The sequence below is a fragment of the Misgurnus anguillicaudatus genome, chromosome 3, assembly GCF_027580225.2.
Source record: "Misgurnus anguillicaudatus chromosome 3, ASM2758022v2, whole genome shotgun sequence".
NCBI lineage: Eukaryota > Metazoa > Chordata > Actinopteri > Cypriniformes > Cobitidae > Misgurnus > Misgurnus anguillicaudatus.
The window spans coordinates 24,224,463-24,248,339 of record NC_073339.2 but is presented as its reverse complement, the minus strand read 5'-3'; the positions used below and the strand labels follow the sequence as shown (position 1 = coordinate 24,248,339).

Genomic DNA, 23,877 nt, shown 5'->3' with positions numbered 1-23,877 from the left:
GGTCTTTTTTTACTCCCTAATATCTGTATCGGCATCGGCCCGAAAAAACGCATATCGGTCGGGCTCTAGTAATCATGGGTTGAAAGGCTGTGGAAAAGAGGCTTCAAAGCTGCAAACATTGACATGCCAATCACTGAAAGTGCAGAAATAACACAACAAAGCAAAAATAAACAGAAATACAAAGTGTAGGGCAATCAGATAACTTAAATGGCACTGAATTCGTGAAGAACTTTTTGAACAATAATGAACAACACGGGCAAATTTTGTCAGATTCTTTTTAATATGACAAAGGGACAGCATGACAGGCATGGTCCGCTTTACAGAGGTATTTCTCAAAAATTTGACAGGCAGCAGAAAAATCTGTTCAGTCATGTCTGTGCGGATTGCTCCAAACATTATACGAGCAGAACCTGGCATAAAATAAACAAAATTTGTAAAAGGAGTAGCGAAAAAATCATTTACCATATGCCTTACAATAACACATGAACAGAATGATGGAAAATGACAAACAAGGTATTGTTGCGATTGGCATAAACCAGTGAATACAATTTCACAAAGAAAATGTATATCAGACAAAGTATTCTGAAGTTATAAGCAGTTTTAAAAGAACTGTTATAGTTTATAATCCCTAGGTGGCGCTGTACTCTGACTTCCCAGGTACCTTCAGGCAGAGGTGGGACAAAGTCATTGTTATGCAAGTCACAAGTAAGTCTCAAGTCTTTGCTTTCGAGTCCCGAGTCAAGTCGAGTCAAAGACGAGGCAAGTCCCGAGTCGAGTCCAAATTCTACCATTTTACTTTCGAGTCATTTCAAGTCCTCTTACCACAGAAATAAAATGCGTGCTGTGGACAGGTGGAGGGAGGACCCTATACTGCATTGCATTCGCAAAAGATCAAATTGGCCAAAAGTCTGTCAGACATTTGTGCGCGATAGGGACGCAGAATGATGCCACCATGGTTGAAAACTCGCTCCACTGGAGAACTAGAAGCAGGCACTGCCAAGACTCGGATGGCTACTTGAAAGAGTGAAGGAAGGGGTCTTACTGTTCAGTGCCCAGAACAAAAGGGCATACTGTCCTTCTGCCATGTCAATGTAGTGACTTAGCTGCAGTGGTGTAGTCTAGATATTTGTTTTCCCTTTGACCCTTATGCTCACTCGTCCCAGCGCGACACCCCATCTGCAACACTACACTCACAGATGCATACAGTATAGATATTCATGTAACTGAGAGCATTCTGAAAGTTTACTCATAAACACATAAACTGAATGTGTATGAACATGTCAGTTTATTATAAGAGAAAAAAAAGACTTTAATAGCCAATTTGCATTTACAGCTGGGGAAACTGGACTGATTTTTAGACTAGTTTAGTGTTAATTAACATCTAACTCAGGGCCAAAAGCTACTCAACTGTTAATTAAAATTAAATAAACTGTTTACAATCTTCAATCCATGCCTAACACATGCATTGAAGGAGAAAAAAATCCACTCTTTCAATAGCTATTATCTGACAACTATTGATAACATTACCATGTGTAATTTAATGGTGTAAATGTTTTTATTTAATATACATTTAAGATGACCATGAATTAACTCTAATTTGCATAGTCTTTGATATAAAAAGCTTATTTGCATATAATACAAGCATTGTCTAAAAATGAAAATAGGCTTTTACTTTTTTTACTTTTTAAAATTATTGTTACAAGATTATCATATTGCCTAATATTAGACACCCAAATCAAACAGAAGTTTAAGATCATATACATCTTGAACGTATATATATAACAATGAACACAGAGAAGGAAAGTTTAACAGTGTGAAGCACAAGCAAACATGCTGAAGGCAGCTAAAAACCATCAGGACATAAACACGGGCATATTTTATTGCATTTGGAGCCTTACCTCCAGATAAAGTAATAAACTGGACTGATGATTTAAATGTTGTTTACTCACATGTGCGTTGTTAACTCTCCGGATTTTATGTTGCAGCACTCGTTCACTTCACATGGATTGTTTGTTTACAGTGTTGCGTGAGCAGCTACACTGCAGGTTCGACTTCATTTGGCCCTAAGCAGACCTTTTGGTGATGTCAAAGTACCGCGAGAGCGATTCAAAACAGATTTCTCCATGTGATAACTGGAATCACTCTCGCGGTACTTTGCTGTCACTCGCCTGTGGCGCCACATCGGTCTGCTCCCCAGTCACTTTCGCGCCGCTATAGTAATTTCATTTGCTGATCGGATCGCGCAGTCGGCAGGAAGTCAAACACACCAAATATATAGCCTAATATGTATATGTATTTCAACCCGCTAAAGTAGCAAGTGTAGCATGCTGGTCAGTGCTTCACTATGACTAAAAGTTTGAAATGTCACAAAGCCATGCTGTTACGCATCCTCGCGCTATTTTTAGTGGGTATACGGAATTCCTTGACAATTCCTAGTGGGTATAAGGCGTGTACCTGCGTATCACGTAGACTACACCACTGCTGAGCTGTACTGCTGGTACGGTCCCAACATCCAAACCAACGTGGGACTTCAGTGATTGCAAGTCGAGTTGCAAGTCTTTGTACATTTTGTCTAGTCGAGTCTGAAGTCATCAAATTCATGACTCGAGTCTGACTCGAGTCCACACCTCTGCCTTCAGGACATCATGCCGAAGCTCCCTACCTATTTTTGCACGAATATGTCCAATAGTTCAAAAGAAATAACAATTTATGGCAAATTTTAAAATTGCAGACAGGTGGTGTGGTCAAACCCGACCTAATACATATCGACAGATTCGACATGAGCCAAGGAATCCGAAGACACCAAGATCATAATTTTCTGACAAACATTTCAGTAGTTATGGGCAAAAATAGCCTTTTTCATATCCCATGACCCATGGGTGGCGCTGTCACCAAATTAGGCATGGACCCCCCAGTTCATGGTCTACATGAAGTGTACCAAATGTCATTTCGATTGATCAAAGAATGACCGAGATACAGCCTCAGAACTATTTTTGTGTCAACCTCGTTAAAGGTTCTGTACGTAACGTTTCTACTTAAACTAATCCATTTTCAATTGCCTGTGTGCGAATGGGTTGTAATATCACATTAAAATGATCCACTTTGCGGGTTTTGCTATTACCTCTGAAAAAAAATATTATTATTTTTATGTAAAAAAGTACCGGGCCGGATTTGGCGCGAAATCCAGTGACGTCACCCGCATGCGCGTTCCCGAGCCTCTCGCCTCGTCTACTGACTTTGCGCTCAACAGCGACGACACTGTCTGATAACAGACTGAAACAACCTGCTCCCAGCACAACACAAACTCCACATATTGTGAAGAAAAGTTATCTGCTGAAGCTCGTAAGGCCAAACGTGAATCGGATCAACAACGGACAAAAACACGGATTAACATTGGCAGGGCATTTGAATTATGGAGAAACCTCCGCTTTGTTTTGGGTATAAAAACGTATCCGGAGTTGGCTTTCATCCTTTTGGACAGGTAAGCTAACATTACTAGAAAGCATGTCAAATATATTTCGATTGTGCTTTAGTTTTTAGACATTGTTTCGGTTTGCTAGCCTTCGCTTTAGCGTGTGTTCGCCCAGCCGTCGTCGATCGATGACGTAAAACTGCGAACGCGTTTGTTTGCGTGCGTCCGCTTTTTAAAAGTCTTTAAACTCGTACAGTCTGACATTGATGGAAACTGAGATTATACAGTGTGACATGGACTTAACTACGATATTGATCACACAGTGTGGCAAGCAACAACCCTAAAGGACTAATAGCACAGTGTATTTACTGTTATACTGAAATTGTTCAGTTTAGTTCACTAACCGTTTTCGTTATCTTACCGTAAATGTACATACGTAACACCACATTACACAGGCTAAATGCAGTCAATTAAACGTTGCAGTGGGAGATTACCTGAGTTTCCAGCATGTTGTGTGATGCTTTCTCCGGTGTGTTACATCTCAGTTTGGCCGTCGCTCATGAGTTCGAGCACGCGCTTGTAAACTTATTGGTTGCAATCTAAACCACCACCGCTAGAGGCCGCTGTAAACTACACACAGCGCCTTTAAGTTTGCGCATTTATTACTTTTCAAGAAAGATAAAAATAAAAATTCTGTTCAGTCATTTCTATGCGGCTCACTCCAAAGATCATCTGTGCCAAAATTCATAACAATTGAACCAAATTTGAAGGAGGAGCAGCGAAAAAACGAAACGCTGCACACCTCCAAATGGCCGCCACTGCAATGGGTGGAGCCCCACTGCAAGGCATCAAAAACAACAAGCATGAGGAGAGCAATCACGCGTACTAAGTAGAATTTTCATAGATCAAGCGGACCAGCCATTACAACCATCTGAACATTGAATTTATGAGCTGTTGGTGGTGCTATAGAGTTAGTGCTAGAGACCCCATTTTTGGTCACATGACTATTTATGACCACCACTACAACTGTGCCAAATTTCATAATTTTCCTACATACGGTTCATAGGGCTGCCATAGACTCCCATTGGGGAATACTGACAATTCCAATAGGTGCCTCAGCACCTTCGGTGCTTGGCCCCTAATAATACTGACAATAACAATAGGTGTCTCAGCACCTTCGGTGCTTGACCCTCAATAATAGCTTTTAGTTCATGCTAAAGCTAATGGGGATCCAAATAAAACAAACAAACAAACCAGAATATTTTCTTAAAACCAGCATAATACTAAGGTAGGATAATAACGTATCATAAGGTAGTATACCTGGTGTATAGTACCAATTTTATTGTTTTAACTAAACATTTAACATTCTTTAGGATTTCAGAAGTCTAAAATCAACTTTATCTGGACTCGGTTATGACTCGGACTCGACACTCTCTGGTCTCGGTCTTGACTCGGACTCAAACCTCTCTGGGCTCGACCTTCACTCAGACTCAGACCTCTTGACTTGGACTCGACCAACTCTGGTCTCGACCTTGATTCTGACTCGAATCAGCTGGTCTTGACTACAACACTGCTACATGCCTCATACCAAGCAAATATATTACTTCCTCATTAGGGGTCAAGCACCGAAGGTGCTGTGACACCTATTGGAATTGTTAGTATTATTATTATTATTCTGCTTCTTCTTCTTAGCCATGGGCGTCTATGGCAGCCCTATGAACCGTACATAGGAAAATGATGAAATTTGGCGCAGTTGTAGTGGTGGTCTTAAAAAGTCATGTGACCAAAAATGGGGTCTCTGGTACTAACTCTATAGTGCCACCAGCAGTGCAAAAATGTAATGTTCAAATGGTTATAAGCTGCTGATCCGCTTGATCTATGAAAATTCTACTTAGTACACGTGATTGCTCTCCTCATGCTTGTTGTTTTTAATACCTTACAGTAAAACTCCACCCATTACAGTAGTGGCCATTTTGAAATGTACAGTATTCCGTTTATTCGCTACTCCTCCTTCAAATTTGGTTCAATTGTTATGAAATTTGGCACAGGTGATCTTTGGAGTGAGCCGCACAGAAATGACCGAACAGAATTTTGATATTTATCTTTGTTCAAAAGTAATAAATGTGCAAACTTAACGAGGTTGACACAAAAATAGTTCTGAGGCTGTATCTCTGTCATTTTTTGAGATTTAGTACACGTCATGTCGACCATAAACTGGGGGTCCATGCCAAATTTGGTGACAGCGCCACCTATGGGTCATGAGATATGGAAAATTGCTTTTTTTGCCCATAACTACTGAAATGTTTGTCAGAAAATTATGATCTTGGTGTTTACGGATTCTTTGGCTCATGCCGAATCTGTCGATATGTATTATGTCGGGTTTGACCACACCACCTGTCCGCCATTTTAAAATTGGTCATAAATTGTTATATCTTTTGAACTATTGGACATATTCGTGCAAAAACAGTTAGGGAGCTTCGGCATGATGTCCTGAAGGTACCTGGGAAGTCAGAGTACAGCGCCACCTAGGGGTTATAAACTATAACAGTTCTTATAGAACTGCTTATATCTTCAGAATACTTTGTATGATATACATTTTCTTTGTGACATTTTATTCACTGGTTTTTGCCGATCGCAACAATACCTTGTTTGTCATTTTCCATCATTCTGTTCATGTGTTATTGTAAGGCATATGGTAAATGATTTTTCGCTACTCCTTTTACAAATTTTGTTTATTTTATGTCAGGTTCTGCTTGTATAATGTTTGGAGCAATCCGCACAGACGGGACTGAACAGATTTTTCTGCTGCGGGTCAAATTTTTGAGAAATACCTCTGTAAAGCGGACCATGCCTGTCATGCTGTCCTTTGTCATATTAAAAAGAATCTGACAAAATTTGCCCATGTTGTTCATTATTGTACAAAATGTTCTTCACGAATTCAGTGCCATTTAAGTTATCTGATTGCCCTACACTTTGTATTTCTGTTTATTTTTGCTTTGTTGTGTTATTTCTGCACTTTCAGTGATTGGCATGTCAATGTTTGCAGCTTTGAAGCCTCTTTTCCACAGCCTTTCAACCCATGATTACTCGGTGGTGCATACGGTAAGCTCTATGCTTTGGGAACCTGAGGTCATGGGTTCGAATCCCAGCTCTTACTTTCACTTATTGAGATTTCCTATTGTGTTCCCTTTAACACGTTCTTCTCGACCTGTCTGGTTTTCCACACGTGTTATATTATTGCCATCTTTACTGTTGTTGCTCCGCACTGCAGTGGTTCTGCTCTGCATTTGCTTTGCTTCGGGTTCGGGCTCTGTATTGCGCGCTTTCTGTGCTTTACGCATTTGCTGCGTCGTGTGGTTTTTGCTGTGCTTTGGGTGCTCATTGCGCTGAAGGTGCTTGGCCCCGCAATTGCTGCTTGCAGCTATATTGTTAAGTGTGCTTGCAAAAGCACACTTATTGTTCTTCTTAAGTTTTATTATTATTATTATTTTTCCCGGGTAGATTTTTTTGGCCAGCTCTAGCGACCAGACCGTTTGACGCAGAGACACCGTTCAAACTTTAAAATGTTCAGGCAGTACCGGTGTAAGTTGCTTGAGAAGATGAAGTCACAGATCCATGTCGTTCGGCCACCATATTGGATAGAACACAAAACCTTAAAAAAGTTTCACAGGTCACAAATTTTGTCCAAACTTCATGAAATTCCACGTACGCGATCCTTGGACCGAGCCTCACAAAAGTTACTAGAAGGATTTTTGATTTTCGGAAGCGTTTGCGCGCCACAGCCCAAACTAAATGTGCGTCAACGCCGCCAAAACAGGAAGTAGTTCAAATCTCAATATGTCTGTAACATTTATTAACCAAAATGTTTATATGAACTCTTTACTCCAATGTGAAGATGCCCAAGATAAAAAAACATTGCAGAAACATGTCTATATTATGTTATTTTCACTTTAAAATGTCCAATTAAAACCTGTGTAAAATTAAAAAATGTCATTAGCCTTTACCAGTAGAGGGCAGCCTTTACGTTCAAACGTGTTTTTTAGACAGAATGTAAAGATAGCGGCAGCCATCTTTAGAAGCTAAGCTAACAGGCTATTGCTCCGTGGAAAAGTTTGAATAACAATGGCGGGATGTAGTTTTAATGTTAAAATGGCAAAATGGAATTTAAAAGAGCTGTTGAGAGAATCATGTGTTCCTTTAAGAGCCACAATACAGCGAAGAGCTGAGGAAGAGAAAGCAGAGAAGCCCGGAGAAGAGGCGACACCCTCAGACTCTGCTGCGAGGCGAGCCCGTGGAGGACTCAGTAACCTCGGCTGCCACTCAAGCTTTGTATCGTATATGGACAGATTCCTGGATACATATTTTTAGAATCGTAAACTTCATCTTATTCACTATACAGTATGCGGTTTCGGACGCAAAACTGCAAATGGATTTTATATTCTGAATGCTTGAATCAACGCGAGCTCTCTGGAGAACGTGCATTTTCACATACAGGTAGGAATTATATGATTCAGACATATTTTAATCCCTTTCTTTTATTTCAGTGATATATGGCACAACAAGTTTAATTCCCTTTTTCATCAATGTAATACATTGTAAACGTATTAGTTTGTAAAGACGTCAGTTTCGCGTCCTCGGGTAGCAGTGATCGTTTGGCATCGGTATTTTAATTAATTACGAAATTTGTATTTTATTTTTAAATTGCTATCTTGTGTTTCTGGCGCATTCGCGGATTAATGACTCATTTGAGTCGTTTTCATTACAAAGTGTTGCAAATAAATGAGTCTTTTGAGTCGACTCTTTACAAAGCGAATGGGCCAAATGTTTTAAAGTGGTTCGCGAATCAGTTTGAATGAATTGTTCAGATCGCTTCAAACACGGAATCGTCCGAAGCTGTTTTACTCGTAACCTATGTAGAAACACGCAGAATATAACCAGTGTTGGGTGACGTGGAAATGAATTTACCAATCTTTTAACTAAAAGCAAAACTTCACACATGTACCCGCCATTACATACGCGCGACCGCCGACCTGTTCGTCGTCAGACACAGTTAAACGCGTGCAACCTCCAGAAACACTGTAGCACAGATTGAAGAAAATCCATCGATGATTGACGTCTGATTCGCTGTTTAATGTACTGTATGATGTAAGTGATTCTCACAAAACACACGTGACATGACAACGTAAGAAAACATGAGTTTTGTCTAAGTGTAAACTGTCAATGTCCTCAGACCATCTTAGGAGATTCCAACTTTATACATATACAAAACTGTTGTCAGTTTACTTGTCTGATATTTCAGCTACAAGCTACATTTTTCTGTATACTGTTGGTGTATGTTGCAGTTTTACACATACTGTAGAAATGCCCTTCATAAGTATTCTTCTGTTTGCTGTGGAGTCAAGAAATGTCTAAACATTAAAAGATGAACATGAGACAAAAGTACAGAATCTGTCGCATTATTTTTTTTAATGGGCACTGAGCTGTGTCCTGATTGTTTACACATGAAAAGCATAAAATATGTAGGATCAGTTTGATTCACTTATGTGCATTTGTGTACAATACACATAAGTCAGCATTTAATGCTGTTGTTCTTTGTTGTTAAAGCATGTATGTGTTGAAACATAAACAAAGGTTAATAAAATGTGACATTCTAAACTTCTGGTATACTGATATTTATCTTACCAATTTCTGGTCTCCACATCAAACAGAAAAATCTTGTCTTTATTGTTCTGATACTTATGGAGGGCACTGCGTGTGTGTGTGTGTGTGTGTGTGTGTGTGTGTGTGTGTGTGTGTGTGTGTGTGCGTGTGTGTGCATATATCTAGATTTATTTTTTCATGAGTAACTACTAACTCGCTACTTGAGTATTATTTTCATTGCATACTTTTTACTTCTACTTGAGTAATTATTTATTTAGTTACTTTAACTTCAGTAAAGTTTTTGGCTACTCTTTCCACCTCTGTTAAAATCTTCATGAATCTAGGCTGAGTTTGCCACGTTGAAGCCTAAATAATCAGACAGATAGTAAGTTAATCGCCCATCGCTCACAGCCCAGCACCTGCATCACTGCATGCGTATCGCGCTGACAAACATACACCTGATTTTACTGCCCTGACGAAATCTAAAAGTATAATTTCTCTTATTAGAAGCTAGCCTAATGTTTGCCAGCTATTAAAATGGCGGTTATAGTTTAAATAGAGGTCGTGAAATAATTAGCATTGACAAAAAACTGCATAAAACAATGTTATATTCCATATTATAAACTTTTGGTTATGTGTACTTAAGTGAGTAAATAAGTTAACCGCAAAAACTAAATGTGCGTCGACGCCGCCAAAACAGGAAGTAGTTTATCTCAGGAACGCTTTCACGTATTGAAACCAAACTTTGTACATGAACTTGGGACTCCAATGTGAGGATGCACAAACTAAATCGGCGGCACCAGAGCAAGCACACTTTTGCAGTTCGTCCCGAAATGCATTTTCTAGTTTTCATTGTTTTTGCAAAGACAAAACAGAAGAACAGACATAAATCTTTTTTGGTCTAGTAATATATGTTTAACTTTAAGAAAGTGAAACAACTCTTACTGGGTAAAGTAACAATTTATTTGTTAATATTAAGGAAATAAATACTGCTTTTGTCATTAATTAAGTGTGCTTGCAAAAGCACACTTATTGTTCTTCTTAAGTTTTATTAAGTGTGCTTGCAAAAGCACACTTATTGTTCTTCTTAAGTTTTATTATTATTTTTCCCGGGTAGATTTTTTTGGCCAGCTCTAGCGATTAGACCGTTTGACACAGAGACACCGTTCAAACTTTAAAATGTTCGGGCAGTACCGGTGTAAGTTGCTTGAGAAGATAAGGTCACAGATCGATGTCGTTCTTCCGCCATATTGGATAGAACACAAAACCTTAAAAAAGTTTCACAGGTCACAAATTTTGTCCAAACTTCACGAAAATCCACGTACACGATCCTTGGACCAAGCCTCACAAAAGTTACTAAAAGGATTTTTGATTTTCGGAAGCGTTTGCCCGTCACAGCTCAAACTAAATGTGCGTCGACGCCGCCAAAACAGGAAGTAGTTTATATCTTAGGAACGCTTTCACGTATTGAAACTAAACTTTGTACATGAATTTGGGTCTCAAATGTGAGGATGCACAACATCAAAAGAAAAAAAAAATTTCTAAAATTTTACGCCGCCAAACAGGAAGTAGTTTATATCTCAGGAACGCTTTCATGTATTGAAACCAAACTTTGTACATGAATTTGGGTTTCCAATGTGAGGATGCACAACATGAAAAGAACATTTTTTTTTCTAAAATTTTACGCCGCCAAACAGGAAGTAGTTTATATCTCAGGAACGCTTTCATGTATTGAAACCAAACTTTGTACATGAATTTGGGTCTCCAATGAGAGGATGCACAACATCAAAAGAACAATTTTTTTTCTAAAATTTTACGCCGCCAAACAGGAAGTAGTTTATATCTCAGGAACGCTTTCATGTATTGAAACCAAACTTTGTACATGAATTTGGGTTTCCAATGTGAGGATGCACAACATGAAAAGAACATTTTTTTTTCTAAAATTTTACGCCGCCAAACAGGAAGTAGTTTATATCTCAGGAACGCTTTCACATATTGAAACCAAACTTTGTACATGAATTTGGGTTTCCAATGTGAGGATGCACAACATCAAAAGAACATTTTTTTTCTAAAATTTTACGCCGCCAAACAGGAAATAGTTTATATCTCAGGAACGCTTTCACGTATTGAAAGCAAACTTTGTACAGGAATTTGGGTTTCCAATGTGAGGATGCACAACATCAAAAGAACAATTTTTTTCTAAAATTTTACGCCGCCAAACAGGAAGTAGTTTATATCTCAGGAACGCTTTCACGTATTGAAACCAAACTTTGTGCATGAATTTGGGTCTCCAATGTGAGGATGCACAACATCAAAAGAACATTTTGTTTTCTAAAAATTTTACGCCGCCAAACAGGAAGTAGTTTATATCTCAGGAACGCTTTCATATATTAAAACCAAACTTTGTAAATGAATTTGGGTCTCCAACGTGAGGATGCACAACATCAAAAGAATTTTTTTTTTCTAAAATTTTACGCCGCCAAACAGGAAGTAGTTTATATCTCAGGAATGCTTTCAAGTATTGAAACCAAACTTTGTAGATTAATTTGGGTCTCCAATGTGAGGATGAACAACATCAAAAGAAAAAACATTTTTTCTAAAATTTTACGCCGCCAAACAGGAAGTAGTTTATATCTCAAGAACGCTTTCACGTATTGAAACCAAACTTCGTACATGAACTTGGGACTCCAATATGAGGATGCACAAACTAAATCTGCGGCACCAGAGCAAGCACACTTTTGCAGTTCCTCCGGCACTGCATTGTCTAGTTATTCTTATTATTATTATTATTATTATTATTCCCGGGTAGATTTTTTGTGTCAGCTCTAGCGACCAGACCGTTTGACGCAGAGACACCGTTCAAACTTTAAAATGTTCGGGCAGTACCGGTGTAAGTTGCTTGAGAGGATGAAGTCACAGATCCATGTCGTTCGGCCGCCATATTGGAAAGAACACAAAACCTTAAAAAAGTTTCACAGGTCACAAATTTTGTCCAAACTTCATGAAATTCCACGTACGCGATCCTTGGACCGAGCCTCACAAAAGTTACTAGAAGGACTTTTGATTTTCGGAAGCGTTTGCGCGCCACAGCCCAAACTAAATGTGCGTCAACGCCGCCAAAACAGGAAGTAGTTCAAATCTCAATATGTCTGTAACATTTATTAACCAAAAATTTTATATGAACTCTTTACTCCAATGTGAAGATGCCCAAGATAAAAAAACATTGCAGTAACATGTCTATATTATGTTATTTTCACTTTAAAATGTCCAATTAAAACCTGTGTAAAAAATAAAAATGTCATTAGCCTTTACCAGTAGAGGGCAGCCTTTACGTTCAAACGTGTTTTTTAGACAGAATGTAAAGATAGCGGCAGCCATCTTTAGAAGCTAAGCTAACAGGCTATTGCTCCGTGGAAAAGTTTGAATAACAATGGCGGGATGTAGTTTTAAGGTTTAAATGGCAAAATGGAATAGAGAAGAGCTGTTGAGAGAATCGAGTGTTCCTTTAAGAGCCATAATACAGCGAAGAGCTGAGGAAGAGAAAGCAGAGAAGCCCGGAGAAGAGGCGGCAGCCTCAGACTCTGCTGCGAGCCCATGGGAGGACTCGGTAACCTCGGCTGCCACCCAAGCTTCGTATCGTATATGGACAGATTCCTGGATACATATTTTTAGAATCGTAAACTTCATCTTATTCACTATACAGTATGCGGTTTCGGACGCAAAACTGCAAATGGATTTTATATTCTGAATGCTTGAATCAACGTGAGCTCTCTGGAGAACGTGCATTTTCACATACAGGTAGGAATTATATGATTCAGACATATTTTAATCCCTTTCTTTTATTTCAGTGATATATGGCACGACAAGTTTAATTCCCTTTTTCATCAATGTAATACATTGTAAACGTATTAGTTTCGCTCGCGTCAGTATCGCGTCCTCGCTCGCGTGATCGTTTGGCGTCGGCTCTATGACAGCTGCATGATTTAAATGATTGTGAATTGACGCGAAAAAGTGTCACTTTACCTTAAATCATGCATGTGACGCCAAGTGTATTTAAACAGTCATGACTTTCAGAAATGTATGACACATTTAAAAACACAGCTTTTGCCAGAAGACTGCGTATATGCCATTTACATGATCTTCAGGTAAGAAGATACATATATCTAAATCGTATGCTTAGCTACTGTTGAACGGGAACACGATTGATTGCATTATGCTGTCAATCACTGAGGGAAATATTTTCTTTTATCATTAATTTTACAGTCTGGGTCGACAGAGGCGCGGGCGCCGCAAAATCTTTATTTTTCAATCACTCCGCAAAGAGACTTAGATAACTCTGCTGATTTTGGACTTACATATATGATTTATACATCATTTAAAACTTTAAAGTGTCTAGTATTTTTTCTGTCCACTCCCATTAAAAACAGAATGTTGTGCTTTTCGCAAAATTAAGAAAATAAACATAATGCGGGTTAGCTCTCTCTCTTAGTGACGTCCTTTCAGAAACACGTCAGAAAAATGAGCTGTAACTTAACGAATTGTTTTCATAGAAACATAAGATAAATGTCTACATAATGCTTGGAATGTCTGCTTTTAAATGGTGTAAGTGAAATCGAAAACAAATATTGTACTTCGTTGTTAACTGTATTAAAAGAGGGAGATGTACCGTCTCTCATGTTACTGCATTATTTATAAAGAGCCACGCCCCGCTCCATTGAAGAGAAGAACAGAGATCATCCATATTCATTAGTCAACGCCACAACGAATGTTTTCTCTGTGCTTGCTCATACAGCAAAGGCTCAAATATTATGCGAGTCATCGTTCTCACAAAAGAATGCAATTTAAACGAGTAAGTTAATCGGCCATCGCTCACAGCCCAGCATCTGTCCTGCACCACTGTATGCATATCGCGCTGACAAACATACACGTGATTTTACTGCTCTGATGAAATCTAAAAGTATAATTTCTCTTATTAGAAGCTAGCCTAATGTTTGCCAGTTATTAAGATGGCGGTTGTAGTTTAAATAAAGGGTTGTGAAATAATAAGCTTTGACAAAAAACTGCATAAAACAATTTTATGTTCCATATTATAAACTTTTGGTTATGTGTACTTAAGTGAGTAGATATGGCTCTTATTTACACCTTTAAATGTAGAATAAGAATAGAACTCGGGTATCTTACAATGCACTTATGTTGTTATGCAGTTTTAAAATACAAAATACAAACATGTCTGGATGTAGATAAAGCCTACTTGGTCATATTACAATGCACAAGTTTTGTTGTATGCAGTTTGAAAATACATGTTTGTAGAAAAAGTATATTGTACAATGCACTTATTTTGTTGTTATGCAGTTTCAAAATACAACATGAGTATGTTTAAATGTATATGTCGTCATCATCACTGATATATCTCTGGCCCTCATGACAAACTAATTGAATAGCCCTGTCGTAGACGCTCAACACACAATCATATTCATAAATAGTAAAGAAATGAAACGATATTAGGCTATCAGTGCTGCTGTCGCTCTTTCCTATCGCTTATTTTAAAAATGAGCTTATGATCAATAAAATGCAGCTTATATCTGCTGCTTTTTGTGACGTGAACTCTGGCCTACATTAAAGGTGCAGTGTGTAATTTTTAGAAGGATCTCTTGACAGAAATGCAAAATAATATACAAAACTATATTATCAGGGGTGTATAAAGACCTTTCATATGGCTCTTATATGGCCGTTATGTTTTTATTACTTTAGAATGAGATGTTTTTATCTACATACACAGAGGGTCCCCTTACATGGAAGTCGGCATTTTGTGCCACCATGTTTCTACAGTCTTAATGGACAAAATCATGACATGTTTGTCCTGTGGTGGCTACCGTAGCTTCTCTATGCATTTCAAAAGCGAGGGGTGAGCTGTGAACTGAGCTTTTGGTTGCAATTTGGAACCTCACCACTAGATGCCGCTAAAATTTACACACTGCACCTTTAAGTCTCATGTTTTTAAGATTATCTTAAGTACTAAAGGATTTTTGGTATATTATGTACAAAATTAGTGTGTAAAATATGGCACTTCAAAGGGATTGTTCACTCAAAAATTAAAATTATTTAAATTACAATTCTAAAAAAAATGTAATAAGAAAACACTGAGGGCTTGACATTAAATGCTGGAAGCACCCCTGGTTACAAGCCTGTATACATTTCTGTGTGTGTGTGTGTGTGTGTGTGTGTGTGTGTGTGTGTGTGTGTGTGTGTGTGTGTGTGTGAGGAATGCTTTCACGTATTGAAACCAAACTTTGTACATGAACTTGGGACTCCAATGCGAGGATGCACAAGATAAAAAACATTCTAAAATGTAACATTTCACAAATCACGTTAGTGACCGCACCAGAGCAAGCACACTTTTGCGGTTCCTCCGGAAGTGCATTTTCTAGTTATATATGTTAGCTATCTTTTGTTAGATTAAATAAGCAGTAATTATTTAGCCTTATTACAATTTATACATCATCACATTTTTTATTAAAAGGATTGCATAAATATTATTTAAAATAAATGTTAATTTTTTGTTTCTCAGTTACTATAATTATTGCTTTCTTATTATCGGCATCGGACATAAAAAAAAAACTATCGGTAGACCACTATAAATGACTACCTTGCTGTTGGAACATGGATGACCCACAACTCTTTGTTTATGTTTTGTTATAGTTGTTCATGAGTCTCTTGTTTTATCTGAAACTGGCCACTGGTCTTTAGAAAAATCTGTCAGGCAAGTCACATTCTTTCGTTTTCCAGCCTCTACTGCATTTTTTAACATTTTCAGTGACTGTATGTTCAGATTCATATTTTCACACTGAGGACAACTAATTGACTCATACATCATTACAAAACCAAAAACACTGAAGTGTAAGCTTATTTGTCCCACAGCAATGTGAATGTTTAATGGCACTAATACAATTGTGGTGAAGAACTAGGTTTTAAAATATGGCAATCTTGCAAAGGGGCAGTTACGCCCCTGACGTGAGCCATGCACATTACAGAAATATGTCCCTAATGTCAAATATGTGTAATTTAATGTTGCACATAAGGTTGTCTTATTTTTTCTGATACTTTGTGCACAAATGTTATTGTGATGTCCAAAAGCATTGTACCTTTAGTTAGGTAACATCCATGAAAGATTTATAATTAAAAATTACAGTAACTGACAGAAATTGATGATTATGGAAAGATAGATATTGCCTACCTTGCACTATGCCACTGCTCTCCAAGCTCTTTACTGTACTGTGCATCAAAATGCTGCAGTACAGTCTTGCAGACTTTCTTCCCAGATTTATATTTACAGCGTGCTGTAAGCTGACGGAATAAACAATGGCAACAATTACAAATTATTATATTGTAAACTAGCAATTACATTTAAAATATATGACGACAACTTGAATAAATTCATATTTATATTTAGGAAATTGTAATTGTAAGTGAAACGCACCTTCATCATGTTCTGTCCGCTCACTGCTGAGTGGCACCACTTAAAGACTTCAGAAAGAGAATATGGCTACTGGAAAATCCCTTATTATAACGTTACCACAGTGCTACCGAAAACATCGACATGTACACCGGTAAAAAACGCTCAGTTTGTGACTCTGGCTGTGTCTCGTTTCACAGGTTGCGTCCTTTAGTTTTACTAGCATTTTCGGAACAGTCCCTAACCAGCCATTTTGTTGAACGTTTTGCCACTCAACGGGGCGAGCTCTCGCGTGGTCACCATGGTCACGTGGAAAACTTTCGACTCCGGAACTTAGTAGTATGGAATTACATTTGTGTCAAATTAAACGCACGCAACTTTTGCAAAAACAAACAAAAATATACATTGATAAAAGAAAAAAACTATCTGAAAATAAAAACAATCAACTAACTAGCAAAAAAATTAACATCATCTTTAAATATACTGCATTCTTTGTTTATAGTTTTCTAAGTTTCACTTTCACTAAATATAGTTTTGAATGTGCTGCAAATGTTTTCGTTTTCACTTTCCAATTTTTTGTTTGCGCTTCGCAAATTTACGTTCTCCATTTTGACACAAACCTCTCGTGAGGGGCGGGCTTAACAGCGGTTCGCTCTTATTGGCTTGTGAGATTTTGATTGACAGCTCATTGAACCGGAACCCCGGAACAGAAGGTGGCGGTAGTGCGCCAATAAGCTGGATCCCAACCACTGTTAAAAATAACAAGAAGAAGACGATCGGACGCAGTTTATCAGCGGAGCTGCAAGTAGTCTAAACAAACGGTAATAAGAGTATATTAAAGAACATTATTGATAATACACGGATATTTTACACGTCAGCAGAGGAATTACAATAGTTCAAGATGAGTAATCGAGAGGCTCACGGTCCAAAGCACCAACACCATCCTCCTCGGCCGGACAATCGAGGCAGCCTGAGGTAAGTTTGTAATAACTATCAAAATAAATAGAATAATCCCACTGCAAGATTTATTCATGTGTGAAGGCTGCAACAGTTGTGTTAAACTGTATATGAATGGTATTGCATTTCTCAAAGCAGAGCAAAGATCGTTATGTAAAAGACCCATTTGTTCCATAGTCTACTTTGGCACATTTAGGCTTACAATGGATATGTGAAACGCAAAGATAATGATCTTTCTTTAATTGTGGTTAGGCAAACAATTCTATCTTTATTATTGTCCATAAAAAACAAATGTAAGATTTTAGCCTAATTCCGCTTTTTATTTTATATTACTTATCAGGACCAAAGAGTGTAATTTCTCCAGGTAGGCACTGAACCAGTTCATGTTGTTCTCTGTATATAAAATACCAATTTAAAGGGGCTTTGGTAAATTTTTAGGTTTTTTTAGTTTATGTTTTTATTAGATTTGAAATGTAACGAGTTCAGCATAGAATTCATGTTAGCTATTTCTACAAGAACAAGTGTGAGAACAAATTTTGCAGCGAATGTTTAGTTTAAATCAATTTTAATTCAAATCAATTAATCTTTAATGCACGTTTACAAGAGCACTGCAAGGTTAAAATGAAGCCTTGAAAGGGGTAGTAATGTTTGCTGTTACTGGTGGGACAGAAAGCTCTCTTTGAAAAGATAACATTTTAAAGATCTTTACTTGTGTTCAGAAGATGAACCAAAGTCTTAAGGGTTTGGAACGACATGATGGTGAGTAAATGACGACAGAATTGTCTTATTTAGGCGTATTAGCAGCACTCTAAACATGCATATCTGCACCACATCTGGTGGTATTCAGCCTACCTGCCCTTAATGTAGGAATGCCACTAATTTGGTTTCCATAATACTTCACATGATGATTTACTATGGACAGACATTGCTTTTTTATAAGCTACGATTTGACCATACTTTTCTCTTTTTTTTTTAGAATTAATTGAGCCTTTATGGTGTGATGTTTGGTCAGCTGTCTCTTGTACTATGAAGAACTGCAATGGAAGAAGAGACAGTGCTTGATTCGGCAGGTGAACTGCACATATTTTGTAAGACCAGATTTCATTTTAGAATATTTATCAAGAATTAACGTTTCATTTTTCATCTTTTATTTTTATTCATAATTCTAGCCAGGTAGATGGCATGACATTAAACTCTTAATCAACAACAACAACAACAACAAAAAAACACTGTAATAATACATCCTTCCCCCAAACTATTTTGCAAAGTCATTACTCATTATCATAGTAAGTAGCGTGCTGTCCCCTTCCCCTTAAAGCAAATGTGGTCTCAAGACTCATCCAATGCCATGTGTAAATAGGACTTATGTTACATGAGATTGGAATGACATTAACTAAATATCAGGATTTTTATTCTTGACATTCATGTACTTGCATATAGTTACTTTGGCATTATGTAATTATGTGTCCTTAGAAATGTATCAAACTAAATTTGGTTAGCATTATAACACATTGTTTCTTTTTCAGATGGTGGAGCAACTTTTTTAAGAGGAAATTGTTGACAATGTCACAGAGGATGATGGTGTGGTCGTGGTGCCAGAGATCTATTGTCCTTTGTCAGACCAAAAGCCTTTGATATCACCATTGAATGTCTAGGAGTTATACCAACAGACACTTGATGTCATCCAAAGACTGTGCTCCATTTAAATTGTAAAAGTCATTTTCAGGTTTACAAGTTACAAAAGCTGGTTCACAGATGTACCTTTCCTTTAAAACTATTTCCCACCTGTAATCACAATGGAGACACATCTCTGACTGCTGGGATTCCCCTCTTATTGTGATTCATATGCATGTGCAGAGTTATTCATGGCAACACTTTATAGCGTTGTGCTGGTAATTTATCTTTATATATCATGCCTTCTCACTACATCTGTCTGCCTGTGCTTTACATATCTGAGAGTCAACGCAGCTAAACATGAAGGACAAATGCAATGCAAGACGTTATGCATGTTATATATCGGCATATGGATGATTAGATTAGAAACTTTTGTGTGTTTAAACATCACATGACATAGAAAATTGACTGTCCTCCATTTTCCTCCTTAGATTTAATTTGTACTTTAGACGTCAATGGGTACACTCTCATGTGTGCTTACCATCATTTATCAAAATATCTTCTCAGCAGAATAAAGAAACTTAAATATGTTTACAACAACATGAGACTGAGTAAATAATAACAGAATTTTCATTTTTGTGTGAACTAAGTCCTTTAAGACTCTGTAAACCATTCAGATGCATGTAAAATCATTAACAACTGTTAAACAGCATCTATAAATGATAAAAAAGACATTACTATTGGGAGAAACATTTTGTCTAGACATTTGAGTTCATTTCAACTGACACTCTGTAAAAGTAAGCATTATGTTGCACTGCTGTTTCCATTCTTTCTTTAAATTCATTTGCTTGGCCTTCGATGCATGCATGTGTGATCAAAGTTATTATCAGTTATTTTGAAGGCGTTTTTCTCTGACAGAAGCAGGTGCCTGTCAACCACTGCATGGGACAGAAAGTGCTGCCTCGTCCTGAGTTTCGCCGTCTAGGGCAGTAAAATAAACAATAAGCATTTAATGACATCACTACATCTAGCACAATAGTCATTCAACACTAATACTTTAAAATGTATAACTTGTTTGTAACTAATTGTTGCTTTAGAAAACCGCAAATTTACAGACAAGGTTAACATAAGAACCCTGAAATTTTGAAGCTGGTCACCCTGTGCACGGCTAACAGCAAAAACCTCCTCAGCAGCACATCAATAAAACTTGCAGTGGGATTATTCTATTTATTTTGATAGTTATTAAAAACTTAACTTACCTCAGGTAAGGTTGCCTCGATTGTCCGGCCGAGGAGGATGGTGTTGTTGCTCCAGACCGTGAGCCTCCCGATTACTCATCTTGAACTATTGTTATTCCTCTGCTGACGTGTAAAATATCCGTGTTTTATCATTAAATAAATATACTCTTATTACCGTTTGTTTAGACTACTTGCAGCTCCGCTGATAAACAGCGTCCGATCGTCTTCTTCTTGTTATTTTTAACAGCGGTTGGGATCCAGCTTATTGGTGCACTACTGCCACCTTCTGTTCCGGGGTTCCGGTTCAATGAGCTGTCAATCAAAATCTCACAAGCCAATAAGAGCGAACCGCTGTTAAGCCCGCCCCTCACGAGAGGTTTGTGTCAAAATGGAGAACGTAAATTTGCGAAGCGCAAACGAAAACTTGGAAAGTGAAAACGAAAACATTTGCAGCACATTCAAAACTATATTTAGTGAAAGTGAAACTTAGAAAACTATAAACAAAGAATGCAGTATATTTAAAGATGATGTTAATGTTTTTGCTAGTTAGTTGATTGTTTTTATTTTCAGATAGTTTTTTTCTTTTATCAATGTATATTTTTGTTTGTTTTTGCAAAAGTTGCGTGCGTTTAATTTGACACAAATGTAATTCCATAAACTTGCCGCGTCAAGTGGCAAACGTTCAACGAATTGGCTGGCTTTTATAGCGGCTGCAACGCAAATGCCAGTAAAACTCAGGGTGGCAGGGTTTCATATTTTATTGAAGCTTCCCCGGGCGCCGCCATTGCTTAGCGAACCCCCGCCTGCTGTTAGCATCCCATTGACTCCCATTAATTTTGGCGTCACTTTGACAGAGAATAACTTTACATCTAAAGCGCTTAAAGACTCCATTTATTCATTCATTATTTCTAAATCTACACGAAAATGTATAAAAAGCTCTATTACCATGTATCTTACGTTATGGCCCAGTAGAAGCAGTTTTTGTAAAAATATGCTAACGATTGCGTCATAACCTGCGACTCTCTGTCGCACAGTAGAGAAATTACCGTATGGACAGGAAGAGAAGCTCGCATGCAATCTTTTACTGTCTATGAGGCAATCGGGTGGACGTTGAGGCATAAAGTCAATGTTGCAACCGACACTTTGCCGCTGGTGCCCTCCAATTGCCGACGTCGGTAAGACTGAACGTGCTGTCTGGGTATTGATTAGAATACTTATCAAAATTTGCTCCTGTTCACCCTCACCGTCTCTGCAAGATTCGGTGGGTGATTCAGATTTCGCGTGGCACGGCTATTAGAAGGCTTACAATTGTCAGAGTTAAGGTCTTTACACACCGGGACGTTTTTCGTGCGCGTTTATCGTCGACGTTTAACGTCACGTTTTTCTGCTTTCACACCCAAACGATTTTTACTGGCGCTGAGCCGAGTGAGGTGCAATTTCACTGCCTGGACACTAGATGGCGCTTAATACAATACAGATATATGCCGGTACACAGGGTGGCGCTGCGAGACGTTATGCGTCTGTTCTGACCATAGATATGTATAAAGGCTAGATGGCTCAAGGCGGAGTCCCTAACGGCATCACCTGGCGGCCATCTTACGACAGGGCGCTCGCTCACTCGTATCATTGAGTTTAATGGTGCAGGTACTTTTAAATGACCATAACTTGCTCAATTTTCTACCGATTTTCAAACGGTTTGGGGTTTTACAAACGTTATTAACGTGGCTATAATTCTGGATGCTTTAACATGTTTCATGAATTTATTTTTTATTTTTAGTATAGGTATGCAGTGTCATAGGTACATCTTTGACGTTTATAACAAACCAAACCGTTTGAAAATCGGTAAAAAATTAAGCAAGTTATGGTCATTTAAAAGTACCTGCATCATTAAAACTCAATGCTACGAGTGAGCGAGCGCCCTGTCCTAAGATGGCCGCCAAAATGCGGACGTTGCACTCCATTGGCCAGCAGCGCGGACGAGCCATCTAGCCTTTATACATATCTATGGTTCTGACACTCACTTGTCACACAGAAGAAGAGAGCCACTCGCGTGTAGTCAATAACCATTCATATACGATTTTTGGTTAACGGGCAAACAAACAAACATGGCTCTTGAATATATATATAATCTTTGTACAAACAATATCTCCGTGAACTTGAATACATTTTTAAATCAGATCTATTTGATTCGATTCTTTTATCATCAGTTAATATATCAGCATCTCCACATAAAATTAACTATTTTTGATAGAACACGTTATATCAAAATTAAAACTCTTTCACAAAATATAAGGTAATGGGTGATCCGATGTGTGTACTTTTAACAAATCTTTTACAAGCATTTTCTCTGTTAACAATTTTCTCAAATTTCCTGCCAAATGTATTGTATTTTGTGATTTGGCTAAAGATTTAAGTTCTCATTTTAACCAATATACTCGTTTTATAGAGGTTGGGTGGGTAGAACAAGGAAATTTTAATACTCCTGCAAATTGGTAAGTGTTGCCTATAAATATAATGATGCAATAATTAGGTATGTAGTTATTACAATAAAAGGTCAACAATACTAATGTACAAGCATAGTGCCAAAATGTCACGTTATTTACAATTAGTTTTTTTAATCAAACATTTATTTTTGTGAATGAACTGCAGTTTGCAATAACAATCAGAGACATGACAGTTTAAATTAAATTAAACAGGATTCAGAAATGTTGGTCCACTCCAGAAAAGTCACAATGAATGTAGTGCAACTGAACGGTAGTGCAAATCAACATTTAGAAATTAGACATTTTCAAATGTATTTCTTAAATGTATAAACACTTAAAATACATAAGTAAAATGGTATATAATAAACATTAATTTGTGTGAACAAGAACTGGCAGAGCTGTAGAGCAAATAAGTCACAATGATAGAAGTCTAAGTGAACTGTAGTGCAAATAAACATATCTATGAAATGTACATGTTCAACTGTATTTCTTGAATGTATAAACACTACAAAAAATAACTAAATAAAATGGTATATAATAAACATCTATAGGTGTGACCCAAAACTGGCAGAGCGCTACTTCTGTGCTCTTCTTTCTCTCTTCTGTGCTTCGCTTTCAATTTTTTCTCTTTAGCATCTTTTCATAAAAGGTACGTCTCCAGAGGTTCGTCTCGGACCGTTTTCTTTTGTTTACATTGGACCTTGTCACGGCTGGTGCTGGATGATCCTGAAGACGTGCTTGCTGGGGCCTCCTCACTTTTGCTCACATCATTTTAGCAGAAATATTGCTGTGAACACTGTAAAGATAAATTTAGTTTTCATCAGAAACAATCTTTCACACTGAGGGCCATGCTACGATATCCATGAGGTCAATATTTGATTACAAATGTAATTTAGATTCAGGGTATTTTATCTGGCTGAACAAATGCAGCAGATGTTACCTATACACAGAACACAAATTAACCACCTAAAACCCCACCTTTGGTTTGGCTTGCATTTTAGATTTCTCCAAGCTATTTGGGGTTAGGAAGAAGCAATGAATATAATAACCAAATATTTTTCTTTGAACATGAAGCAGTGT

The 23,877-nt window shown here is 37.7% G+C and overlaps 1 protein-coding gene across 2 annotated transcripts in view; it reads right to left on the bottom strand.

Moving 5' to 3' along the window:
- Positions 1-17,143, bottom strand: part of nsun3 (NOP2/Sun RNA methyltransferase 3) — a 347,258-nt gene extending 330,115 nt beyond the window's left edge. For both annotated transcript variants that reach the window (XR_012367888.1, XM_073863428.1), the window contains exons 1-2: positions 16,530-17,143; positions 16,287-16,396 (exon numbers count right to left, since the gene is read on the bottom strand). Coding sequence is in view for 1 of the 2 variants with exons in the window: in XM_073863428.1 (XP_073719529.1) it covers positions 16,287-16,396; positions 16,530-16,538 (119 nt within the window). In the remaining variant the exon portion in view is untranslated. The remainder of the gene's footprint in view (positions 1-16,286; positions 16,397-16,529) is intronic.
- Between the last annotated feature and the right edge of the window lie 6,734 nt (positions 17,144-23,877).